The 12,710-nt window shown below is 44.0% G+C and overlaps 1 protein-coding gene across 1 annotated transcript in view; it reads right to left on the bottom strand.

The window, feature by feature from the left end:
• The window catches only part of birc6 (baculoviral IAP repeat containing 6), a 150,874-nt gene that overhangs the window by 87,449 nt on the left and 50,715 nt on the right, over positions 1–12,710 (bottom strand). The window contains exons 51-58 of the mRNA XM_038960502.1: positions 12,371–12,627; positions 12,144–12,252; positions 11,794–12,018; positions 10,274–11,168; positions 10,034–10,177; positions 5,491–5,620; positions 964–1,095; positions 466–624 (exon numbers count right to left, since the gene is read on the bottom strand). Of these exons, the coding sequence (XP_038816430.1) occupies positions 466–624; positions 964–1,095; positions 5,491–5,620; positions 10,034–10,177; positions 10,274–11,168; positions 11,794–12,018; positions 12,144–12,252; positions 12,371–12,627 (2,051 nt within the window). The remainder of the gene's footprint in view (positions 1–465; positions 625–963; positions 1,096–5,490; positions 5,621–10,033; positions 10,178–10,273; positions 11,169–11,793; positions 12,019–12,143; positions 12,253–12,370; positions 12,628–12,710) is intronic.

The following is a 12,710-nucleotide window of genomic DNA, read 5'->3' as shown; positions in this document are numbered from 1 at the left end:
TTTAACAATGACTACATGTGAAGACAAGACATAATGGATGGAGTGCTGCTTGTGCCCATAGTAAATGTTTGTCTTTGCAAACAAAGGTCTGATCATGTCTTCGCTTATCTTCCATGAGTTAGGTAAAACTTGGATCTTGCTGGCCTTAAGGAGATAGACTGAGGGTAAGGCCCTTTGATAGACTAGCGTCCTGTCCAAGGGGTGTACATCAAGGTGCGTCACGCTACAGAAACAGGAGATAGGCTGCTGCTCCTATGAGCTGTTCCAGCTCGCACAAGCCAAGGCTCGTGCAAGGCTACTTACGTTTACCTTGACAACCCAGGGTCACAACACCACAGACTAGAACAAGCCAAAGGACACTCGGGCACACTAGCTCAATGAATTGGCTTCGTCAGATGAACAGGCTTCACTTGGCGGAGGGAAGGTGCTGGAGAGAGAAGGGAGCTGTTTGTGTGTACACAGTACCTGGTAGCAGCTTGTGGTAGAGGTGGAAGACAGGCACGCTGAGAGTTTTGGCAGATGGGTCCACACCTGAGGCTGTCAGCTTATCGCTCATCACACGTCCCCTCCGCGAAGGGGGACGGGGAGGGGTCGACAGGGCTCTCTTCGACTGGGACTTCAAGCCTGAAAGGAAAACACACTCCAGTCATTTACCATGAGATGGACTTTTATATGCTAGTGAATGTGATTCTAGAGGGGAGCGCTTCTGTCTAGTGCTTCTTATCAAACACTGTCTATACTTTGGGATATTTTACACATTGTATTTCCATATACAAATAGTTTACATTCGGTGCAGGACCTCAACATAGGGCTGGAAGCCCAGCTTTAGGCAAAACAATACCTGCCATCTAATTGGTGCTTTAGAATCAATTAATCCATTCCTGCGAAGCCACAAGGATTGGCAGGCGTGGGAAGGAAGGGATGCGGTGAGAGTTTGTGAGGAGGAGGGGGCCAAACGTGTACCTGAGGCCACGACGACACTGTAGTTGTCCTGAAAACCGCTGTCTGTCTTCATCTTCTCCTTCTCGTCGTGATTCTTCTTCTCCTTGTCCTCTTTCTGCTCATTGATCAGCTTGGCTGTGATGCTGGGGGTGTCTGAAAGAGGGAGGGAGCACGTTAGAACCACCCTTCAGCAACAAGCCATCAAAGCCACTTGTGTGAAAGACTAGATGCTAATTGTCATAATATGCACAGCCCCAGCGGCCGACTAGCCATGTGCACACAAGTATTGACTAAAGCCCGATTTATCGGTTGTCCGATATGAAATTGAGCGATGTTAGTTTTTTACTATTATAAATTTGTTACCAACGTAATTAGACCAGAAAATAGTAATTATTTTCCTGCTATGGTATACAGTCTGATATACCACGGCTATACATTTGGGTGAGGTTTTTTCGCCATCGCCTGAGTAGCCTTATTTCACTGCCAAAAATCAAAATAAAACAATCAAACGTTAGTGTTCAGCGAAATAACACTATCAAACACAGGTAGCCTAGTCAAATAACATCCAATCACATCAACCGTTACTCTCGAGGGAACCCTTCACTCTTGTGCAGACATTTAGAAATGAAACATGACAATTTGACAAATAAGCCACGGGAGTTTTTTGAGGGAGAATAAAGACAACTTTCGAGTAGTAAGACATGTATAAAAGCAACAGATACCATTAATAAGGGGATAGAAGCGTCTTATATGGTGAGCTACCGAGTGGCTAGGACAGGCAATCCCCATACTATTGTGGAGGATTTAATTCTTCCTGCTGCCGTGGATATGGCTGGGACAATGCAGGTGGAAAAGGCCAAAAAACCGGGGAGACATAGCGGAGTGGTAACGTGCGTGCAAGCAGTTGCTCCCAACGCCACTTGGGAACACTGCAGCATCCACCGAGAGGCTCTTCCTGCCAAGGGAATGCCTGACCGCTTGAAAGACATTTTGGACACTACAGTGAAAATGGTTAACTTTGTTAAAGCAAGGCCCCTGAACTCTCGTGAATTTTCTGCACTATGCAATGATATGGACAGCGACCATGTAACGCTTTTACAACAGGTTATCAAGCTGACACGTTTTTTTTATTTTTTATTGAGAGATGAGCTTAAAGTTATTTTTACTGACGATAATTTTCTATTGTCTGACCGCTTGCATGATGAGTTTCTCACACGACTGGCCTATCTGGGTGATGTTATTACTCGCCTGAATGATCTGAATCTAGGATTACAGGGACTATTTAAAATGTGCGGGACAAAATTGAGGCTATGATTAAGAAGTTGTAGCTCTTCTCTGTCTGCATTAACAAGGACAACACACAGGTCTTTCCATCATTGTATGATTTTCTGTGTGCAAATGATCAAGCTTACGGACAATGTCAAATGTGATATTCTGAAGGACCTGAGTTAGTTGGGTGCGCAATTACGCAGGTACTTTCCTGAAATGGACAACACAAACAACTGGATTTGTTATCCCTTTCATGGCCTGCCTCCAGTCCACTTAGAGATATCTGAACAAGAGAGCCTCATCGAAATTGCAACAAGCAGTTCTGTGAAAAAATGATTTAATCAGAAGCCACTGACAGATTTCTGGATAGGGCTGCACTCAGAGTGTCTTGCCTTGGCAAATCGTGCTGTTATAACACTGATGCCCCTTGCAACCACGTACCTATGTGAGTGGATTCTCGGCCCTCACTAGCATGAAAACTAAATACAGGCACAGTGTGTGTGGAAAATTATTTAGGACAGACTCTCTACAATACAACCCAACATTGCAGAGTTACGTGCATCCTTTCAAGACCACCCTTCTCACTAACCTGTGGTGAGTTATTCACAATTTTCGATGAACAAAAGGTTGTGTAAGATGGTTAAATAAAAAGCAAAATTATTGATTATTATTATTTGTGCCCTGGTTCTATAAGAGGTCTTTGTCACTTCCCACGAGCAGTGACAAAAACGAACTCGTTCTTATGTTTAATAAATGTATCGTATAGTGTGTGTGGGGCAGGCTTACACTGATGACAAAAAACAACATTTGAGAGTACACTGACCCTGGTGCTAGAGGGGCTACGCAGCTGGAGGTTGAATGTTTGAAGGGGTACGGGACTATAAAAAGTTTGGGAACCACTGCACTAGACTGTTTCTCCCTATGAAAAATAGCTGGTGTTTCTGGTGCTCCTACAGTTTATGTGGTGCTTACATTAATGTTCTTTCCTCAAATGTAAGAAATCAGCTTTCTGAGTTTCTTTATAGGGCTGTTTAAATCACAATCCATACGAGCTATAATAATAAAATCGGCAGATTTAGCAGTTATGGTGAATATTTCCATTCTAAAATTGGAAATCGGTATTGAATCAAATCCCATATCGGTAAGTTCTAATATTGACATCAACCCTAATGTAGGCGCAAACAAGGCTATGCAAACAACTAGAGATACAATCAGCTGACAAGTAGCTAGCCCATCTCAGTCCTCCATTCCCTGAGAGTTCAGATAAAATGGGCTTGATAGCAGATAATCTGGCATTAGCAATTCCAAGGGCAACTAATGGCTCCTTTAAAAAGACCCCTGGCTAGCACTAGCTGTTTCTGCTGTGCTCCCTTACACATGTAAATATTGGACTATAGAATGTGCCTTCCTGTATTATACTTAAGCTAAAATGTTTATTCTATTTTACTGAGCCATTTACTTTATGTTCGTATTCTTATCTTGTATTATTTCTTATAGTTGAGAAGGAACCTGCAAGTAAGCCTTTCATTGGACGGTTATACCATGTGTATCCTGTACATACGACTAATAAAATGTAAACTTTTATTATTAACCGAGCCTATCCCTGCCTCCCTGGGTAGCGCCAGGTGGACATCATCCCCCTACGGAGAAAGGGACAGGCCGGGTTAGTTTATAGACAGGGCCCAGTGACTATTTCAGGAAATGGAGGGGTTATTTATATAGCGCACAAGGAAAAATTGGATTCAGTGCTTCTTAAAAAACTCTGGGGCTTCTGGTAAAGGCCAAAATCTATGAGTCCAGCAGCTTGCACAGGGCTATTTCAATCACAGGGTTGACCAGCAGGGTGCAATAAAGGGGAATGAGGGTGTGGCATTAGACTTGCACTATGTTAGGCTTGTGGGTCTAACATAGTGCCAGTTTACTGTTGAAAAGTGATATCCCAACTATAAATACAATAAAGTATATACACTAAGGGGTAAAAAAGACACCTGCAAACTTCGAGTAGGGCATTCAAAAAGTTGATCTGATGGCTAATCCATGATGTCATCCACCTCTCCCTTGCTTGATGAACAATAGAGAAGACTGAACAAGAGAGGAAAAACCCACACTTGTGCTATGTCATGACTTACCTGGACCACCTATTGAGATGTGCCTTTTGTTAAGTATACTGAACAAAAATATAAAACGGAACATTTAAAGTGTTGGTCCCATGTTTCAACGCTTCATACGCACAAAAAGTGTATTTCTCTCAAATTTTGTGCACAAATTTGTTTACAACCCTGTTAGTGAGCATTTCTCCTTTGCCAAGATAATCCATCCACCTGACAGGTGTGGCATATCAAGAAGCTGATTAAACAGCATGAACATTACACAGGTGCACCTTGTGCTTGGAACAATAAAAGGCCACTAAAATTTGCAGTTTTGTCACAACACAAAGCCAAACGTTTTGAGGGAGAGCGCAATTGGTATGCTGACTGCCAGAATGTCCACCACAGCTGTTGCCAGAGAGTTGAATGTTAATTTCTCGACCATAAGCTGTCTGGCTCCTCAGTGGATGGGCCTATGCCCTCCAAGGCCCATACATGGCTGCACCCCTGCCCAGTCATGTGAAATCAATATATTAGGGTCTAATGAATTAAATTAAATTGACTGCTTCCTTATATGAACTGTAACTCAGTAAAATCTATGAAATTATTGCATGTTGCATTTATAATTCTGTTCAGTATAAATCACCTGTTAAATGAGGTGAAAAGGAGACTGGCGTGCCACTAAGTAAGTGTAGCTACGTTTACACTACCAGCTGATCCACTCTGTAGCCATTGATCAGAGAGCTATCTTCATCTGCTGGAAAGCTAATATGGCAGGACGCTCTTACGTATTGATGTTAATGAGGCGATGTGAGTGGACGCAGCAGTCGCATGGAAAGGTCAATGTTAATGCCCAGGGAGATTGTGTGCGCGTGTGTGCGTGAGACTGTATGAGGTGCTGACATGGGGTATAAACTTCAAATATGTCTGCCTTTTCAAATTTAAGGACCCAGTGAGAAGAGATAAAATGCTTGAATGACGAGCAGCATACGGAGAGTGGGTTTCTCCCATTTAGATCCTGTGTGTCTGTCATTGTGGGAGGAGGGTTCATCTGAGTGGCACTGGAAACACTCAGCTCCTCTTTATCTGAGGGCCACATAATATTGATGAGGTTGATGCTGGGGCTACAAGGAAGTATGTTTAAAAGTAATTTCCGTTCTGTAACACTAATTGCTTGAGGCAGCAGACGTACCCGACACCCGGTCCAGGACTTCAGCGAGGGTGGTGGAGATGGGAAGGTGGAGGGTGCGGTACTTGTGCCCTGCTCCGTACATGGGGTGCTGGATCACATGGCTGGTAGCGTTAATGCGTCCCTTGTACAGCTGAAGAGAGATGAGAAGGTATTAGGACAGTACCAGTACAAAACACCACTGCCACCAATGTTATGAACGGTCATGACTTCAAGTGAGAGATGAAAGATTCAGGAGCACAATGCAGGGCCACTTTTGGAGTGAATGAAGCTGGCCTTGGCTGTTGACTTCCACTCCTGCCTTCATTGGAAATAACAAGGTTTCTCATTCAGGCATGAATGTTACATGTGTACAACATTGAAGGTGACATCTATTGCTTTCTGCAACCTGCAGGCGACAGTCATGGTGTTGCCAGAGCACAGCTCAGCCGCTTAGGTTGCATGGACAGCTCACTGTAGGTCCAAACACAACCTCAGCCCCCTCATTCAGCCCCTTCACTCAGTCCCCACAGTACACACTCCAGACAAAATCACTACACTACAAACACTAGCCTGGCAGGAGATTTAGATTATGTAACCTAAAAGGCTGTTTGAAACATGCACCTTTAAAAAGGTACTGGTGGCTTTTAGACAAGTCTGATATACCTCTCATAGGAAGCAAAATGTTCTAGACTCCATATCTTGGTATGGTAGCTAGTACAATAAAGTACACTATTTTTTAGATTGACAGCAAATCAAAATGTCAAGTTCCCTCCAGGGAGAAGCAGATTAGGGAGAAATTGAGTGAGGCTTTGTTAAATATCAAAGAGTCTTCTCAACGCTGATGAAATAAAAGTAAACCATTAACGTTTTTTTAGATCTAAAAAGGCCCGATGGAGTAAAAAATATATATTTCATTTTTAAGGTAAAAGGCACCACAAAGTCCGACATGAGATATTTCGGGGTCCTATAAATTCTGCATTGCGGAGAACGCACACGCAATCCAGACATTAAACCGGAATTCAACTGTATTCAAACATTTGTTGAATTTAGAAGGAAATCAACTAAATGTATTGAACTTATTAGAAAATACATTAATTTGCCCAAGTTAATCATAAGACATGAAAATGCATCAGTGATTCGTATGTTACCTGGCAGAATGTGTCATTTTCTGCATCAATCTAGTGGCCATTTGTTTTGCAAACTCTGTTATCACATGACTGCTACAGAAACGTTGCAAAAGAAAAACATTTATCTTGCTGCTGCACACTTGTAAAAAATCCTAATTATTAAAAATATTGGTCCCCTGATGTGTTTTAAGCACTGTTGTGGACTTAGAACATCTAATTGTATTGTTTTTCAAAAAAAAATATATATAATAATTTTGACAGCGAAAAACCAGATAAAAACTGGAAAAAAACAAAAACATGGGAAAACTAAACTGAACCAGGAAAAAAAAGATTTTATAGGGCCCTATCTAGGGCTGTTGCAGTGACCGTATTAATGCCACATTGGCAGTCATGAACTCCGTAGTCGATACGCATATTAGAGCTTAGGCATACCTGAATTAAAATAATGAGTGCACCGTTATACAACACCACTATACAATACATAGCCTACCGTATATGCACTGCAGAAAAACACATACACAAAAAAAGATTTAAGATGTCTTTGATACATAATTGGTCGAGCCTATACTCCAAAATTAAACAAATTCTAGTAAATGGCCTTTGATTGTGGACTGTATTATATAAATACTGGAGAATGGTTACCTTAAGCTACGCTCCAAACCTTTTAGCCATGAGTCTGGGAAAGAACTGTGATGGAAAATATTAAGTTGGTGCTTTTCTATTTATACATTTCTGTGGTCTGTGTTCGTGCTTTTCTAATAACTGTTTTCTGTGTTCATGAAAGTGACTGATTGCACGAATCCTCACTATCAGTATCTGCAATTTGGCAGTACGCCCAGACCCTTGTTTTGAGAACGAAAGTTCTCAGTTTCAAGGTCTCAGCATTGAGAGAAGAAGCCTATCGGTCTGTCACAAGCATGACCCAGTATTGGTCTGTCACATGAATGAAGCAAACGTTGATTCATTAATTTTGAATGAATAAGCTAAATCATGCAAATATAACTTGTCTGTACATAAGAAATCTCACGGGACTTCCCCGGAGAGCTCCTGACAGACGTTCACTATGGTGCATCAAGTTGGTTGGAACCTCTCCAGTTACCTGATAATAAACAATGATTATTCAAGATGGACTTCGAGTGTCCCTGTGTAAGAATTTCCACAATAGAACGTTTCGGCCTAGGCGATGCTATTGGTTTGTTGATTGTACAGGGCGGCTTACAGAGTTAGCCTACAATTATCGTGAATTTGTATTCGATTTTGAATAGCCTAGTAATTAGGCATTTTTTTTATATTTCCATAATTAATAGGCTGCCATTACCTTTAGCTACAGAATATCTCACTACCGTGCATTTTCATCTCCTCCTTTCTCTCCTTCATTCCTTTCTCAAGCACGCAGAAAGGGGCTGTCAGTCTAATGAAATGTTTCTTTGTGAAAATATGTTAATATCGATGTTTCCGAACAGATTTCACTAGATTTCCCAAATTAAGCACAGGGTAGCTGCAGGAATAGGATTGGGGAGCCCATGGCATGCAAAGTTTGGGTGGAATATCACCTGCCGTGCAGCGAAAAGCTACATGCTCCTCAAACAGTGGTTGATGCGTGGCGTGAAACAACTGTTCTTATAAGCCCAGACATTCCTATATGAAATTGCGTGTGAAAGCAGAGTTTAGATGGGTGCCACTAAAAAGAAGAGATCCCAGCTGCTACTATATTTATTTCTCAGCTGCTCATATTAAGCACATGATCCCCTATAAAACCGGAATAGCCTACCCGGCATGATTGAAAAACGAACAGGCGGGAAAGTGGCCTCCATTCGCTATTAGAGTGCAAATCGATGACATGTCATTTTCCCCTGGCCCCTGTTCCTGCACATTTGATAATGGGCCATTTCAATCAAAACAAATGTCACATATTAGCAAAGACAAGATTAAATTGAGAATAGTCTGATGGGTGAAAATATTATACCTTGATGAGAGAATAGTATGTGCAGCTTGATGCAACAGAGAGCAAGCTTTTTTTTGCTACTTTCTCAAATCATCAATAGCCTATAGTTGCACCATGCAGCCCATAAATATGTGTTATCTAAGGCATTCTAAGGTTTGTATCATTCACAACTAAAGTTGCCAAATAACTAAATCTGGTGTATAGGACGGGTTTCAAATGATCACTTTAACGCTCAACAGCACTCTCTCCGGAATGGGAAAAATATCAAATTATTTTAGCGGGTAAATCAGAATTAATATTGCAGATAGATTGTGGCTTCTATCAATGTAATTATCTGCAGCATTTACAATCCCCCATATCTATTTTAAATATATATCTTCCATAAAATATATGTTCCTTTATTATTTTCCCCTAATCTTACCACCCCTCCCCAAATTGAAGTATTCAATTTTATTCAGCCAAGTAAATTATTTTATTCTTCCTATAAAATCATAAAATAACGGCACGGGACTTAAGCATGTCTTGTCTGCTAAATGGACAAGCCTACAGCATGACCCACAGCTAAAAAACATACAGTAGGTCAACTCGTATTCTGTTCTTCTGAAATACATTTTCTTTAAAACCTGACTAAAACAAAGGAATTTATTGTGATGTGTATATTAAATAGATAGACTTTTTTTTTAATGTAAATGTTCCAAAGGCACGCATCAGCGGCTTGTATGCGTGGAGACCCGGAGACTATAAACGTGTTTGTTAATTAACGGTCAATTACAGAGAGACCAGCAGTCTTTTGCTGGAGAATAACCGGCTGACAAAATATCATGACCACCACAGCCCTAGCCCTACCTAATGTGTAAACACATTATCATGTAGACCCATCCTGCTATTAATCACCTACTGATCATACATAATTAACCTTCACTGATGTGACTCCCAGGACACCTTGTGTAATTAAGCACACAAATGACCTAAATTAGAGTCTAAAAGAGAGGTATGTTTGGCTCGTCGTGCATAACCAGGAACCTTTTGGCATGCCATGCAAAAGTCATCCTTCACCTTGCCCATGGAATGACCCTTACCCTTCCCTGACACTGTTTAATATCATCAAAACGGGATGGGGCAGAATAATGAGGACAATGAGAGGCTGGAGGTTCAAATGAAATTAGCTTTAGACAATTGAAACCACTTTCTCTCCCCCTACCATGACTGCTCGCTAAACAGCTCGCATGACAACTAATCATTGAGGAGGGTGAAATATGGAGCATTATTTTGACTGAGGTGCAGTGCTGTTTCTCCGACAAGCATCAGTCTGGGGAAAGCCTGCAAGTGAGTGTGGAGGGATTTTCTGTACAGCTGGGCTGGCCTCTTGTGGTCACCTTGGGATATCACATAACTCTGACGGTTCTTTCCTTTCCAATTTGGAGGAGAATGAAATTGCTCCAAGTCAGGTGAGCTGATACTAGATCAGAGCCTACGGAAACTTGGTACCCACCGGACAGGGCGACTGCAGGAAGACTGTGACCTTCTCATCCTCTAGCATGAGCTGCAGGAAGAGCCTGCGGATGAAGCCAGAGATGTTGCCAGAGACGTGCACGCTTCCACGCTGGGGGGCAGACTGGAAGAGCTCACACAGCACCTAGAGAACAAGAGCCCACCAAAGACACACGTTAGTTATCTATCAGATACGGTTGGTCAGGGTGGAAATGTGTGTAGTCAATGCATTCCACTGGACCTGTGCCATGAGCCGCTGGTTGTTGGGGTGGCAGGAGATGCACTGCAGGAAGAAGGCCACTGTGGCGTTCTCGATTGCAGTCCTCTGCTGGGTGGTGAGCCCGCTGCCCCGGGTCGAGAAGGCCAGAGAGTAGCGCGACCCTGAAGGCTGGGGTGGGGGCGGAGGGGGGCAGCACGCACCGCCGGAGGCAGCAGAGTGAGCTCCCGCGTGCCCATGGACAACGCTGGTTCCCCCTGCGCTTGCGCTGCTGTGGCAAAGCAGGAACAGCAAAGCGGTCCACAGCGGGTTCACCTCAGGCCCACCTAGCCAGTCCTTCATGGCATGACTGTTCCCAACCTCAGTGAGGAAACGCAGCACTGGGGCTGCCAGCTCTGCAGACAGGGGCGCCCTGCTCTGAGAGGAAGATGACGAAGAGGAGTGGGGGTGGTGGTTGTGATGGTGCTGCCGTCGTTCGGCCTGGGCGGTGGAGGGCAGGGGCAGGCCAGCTGCAGACAGGAGGCCACAGCAGAGTCCGGCCAGGCTGCGGACCAGCAGAGAGGGCAGGCCTGAGTCCAGCAGCTGCTCTATCGCCCCGGGTGACTGTGAGGCTGCAGCCAGAGTGGTCAATTGAGACTCGGACAAGGCGATGGGTGGCCGCGCATGTTTGGAGTCGTCAGTGAGGCCAGCGCTGGTGGTGGCGTTAGCATTGGCGCTGCTGAGGTCGTGCTGTTTCTTGCCGTCGTCCGTCATGGAGAGGCGGTGCTGGGCGGCGGTGGGCGGGGCTACGATGTCCATCCAGGACATAAGCAGAGAGAAGTAGCTGGGGTGGATGTGGCACATGGAGCAGAGCAGGCTGTCTACTGCCTTCTTCAGCACCATGTTACACGGCAGGGACATGGACCAGTTGTAGAGTAGTCTACAGGAGAGACGGGGACAACAGTATAAACAAAGCAAGCAACACACAGCTTTCCCTCTAAAATCAACAGGTCAGAAACCTTATTCCTTCTGAATATTTTCACTCCAAAAGTATTGGCAGTGACACATTTGTATTTGTTTTGGCTCTGTACACCAGCACTTTGGATTTGAAATTATACAATGACTGACTTTAAAGTGCACTGTCAGCTTTAATTTGAGGGTATTTTCATCCATACTGGGTAAACCACTTAAAAATGGGATGAAAATACCCTCAAATTAAAGCTGACAGTGGAGCTCACTGTATGTTTTGTACTTTGTTTTCCCTGCTCGATGTAAAGTGTTTACAGAGTATATATGCAGTATTCATGTTTACAGCGGATGTGTGTAAAATGTAAGACATACCAAGATGGAGATGAGGAACTTTAGACTTAATCTACAGCTTGAAAACGTCAGGGAGCTGTTCTCACCAGGGTACAAAGAACTCATGTTCTTCAAACTGATGGCTCAAAGCATGCGAAAGCTCTGCTTAGCTTTTCATGACTGAACAAAGGGTACAGAATCACAGTGGATGCGCTAGACTGAGTAAAGGACCGAAGTTATTTTTTTTCTGACAATATAACACTTACTCAAAGAGCTCTCTGTTGAGCAGCACTGGGAGGTCGTAGTTCACGGGCAACTCGTAACTGTGCCACAAGATGGCCGCCACACAGTGGAGGTGGGAGGGAGAGGGCATGACGAGGCCATACTCCCGTGACGAGGAGCTGCTCTGGCGGATGTAGCCCACGGGGCCACTCCTCTTGTGTGCCGCCACCAGCGACGAGTCATGGACCCATTGGAGAAGGGCGTGGATCCTGGAAGGAGAGACAGGGATTACGTGGTCAATATTAACATATCAAGAGCTGCTTTCACAGATCCAGATTACATAGACCCAGGAGTACTAGACTACATACATCAGTAGATGTTAAGTGGTCTTTACCTATCCTTAGTCGCAGGATCCTGTGTGGTTCCCAGCTGGTAGAGGATGTCAATGGTGGAGTCTGAAGAGAGTCCGTTGAGCCTTCCGAAGAGCAGGGGACTGTTGAGGTCTAAACAGAAAAATCACAATGATTCAAGTACAAATGGCAGAAGGCCAAGACCGATTTGTGAGATTCAAACGAGTACAATGTGATCAATGGGCATTTTATTAATGTGGCGGCTATGTACTTGTAGGGTCAGTGCCGGAGGCTGCACAGTTCCTCAGCAGGATGTCAATGAGCTTGAGACCGATGCGGGTGGACTGCAGGCCGATCTTGACCAGCACGGCCTCGATGTTAGGCGAGTGCATGCCGCAGTAGGGAGACATAAGCAGGGCAGCGCAGGTTTGGAGCAGATTGGCAGTGGGGGCAGCGGCGCTGGCCATCATGGCCTCCAGGTCACTGACGTGGGTCAGACAGTGGTGAAGCAGACGTAGCCAGCCAATACTATGGGAGAGACAGATGGCAAGGTCACAGGTTAGGTAGAGTGATGTGCTGTGGCACGAGTGATATTTATTTTTTATTTTTAT

The sequence above is a fragment of the Salvelinus namaycush genome, chromosome 22 (assembly GCF_016432855.1).
Source record: "Salvelinus namaycush isolate Seneca chromosome 22, SaNama_1.0, whole genome shotgun sequence".
Classification (NCBI taxonomy): Eukaryota; Metazoa; Chordata; class Actinopteri; order Salmoniformes; family Salmonidae; genus Salvelinus; species Salvelinus namaycush.
The sequence above is the reverse complement of the archived record's forward strand: the minus strand, read 5'-3'. Positions and strand labels throughout refer to the sequence as shown.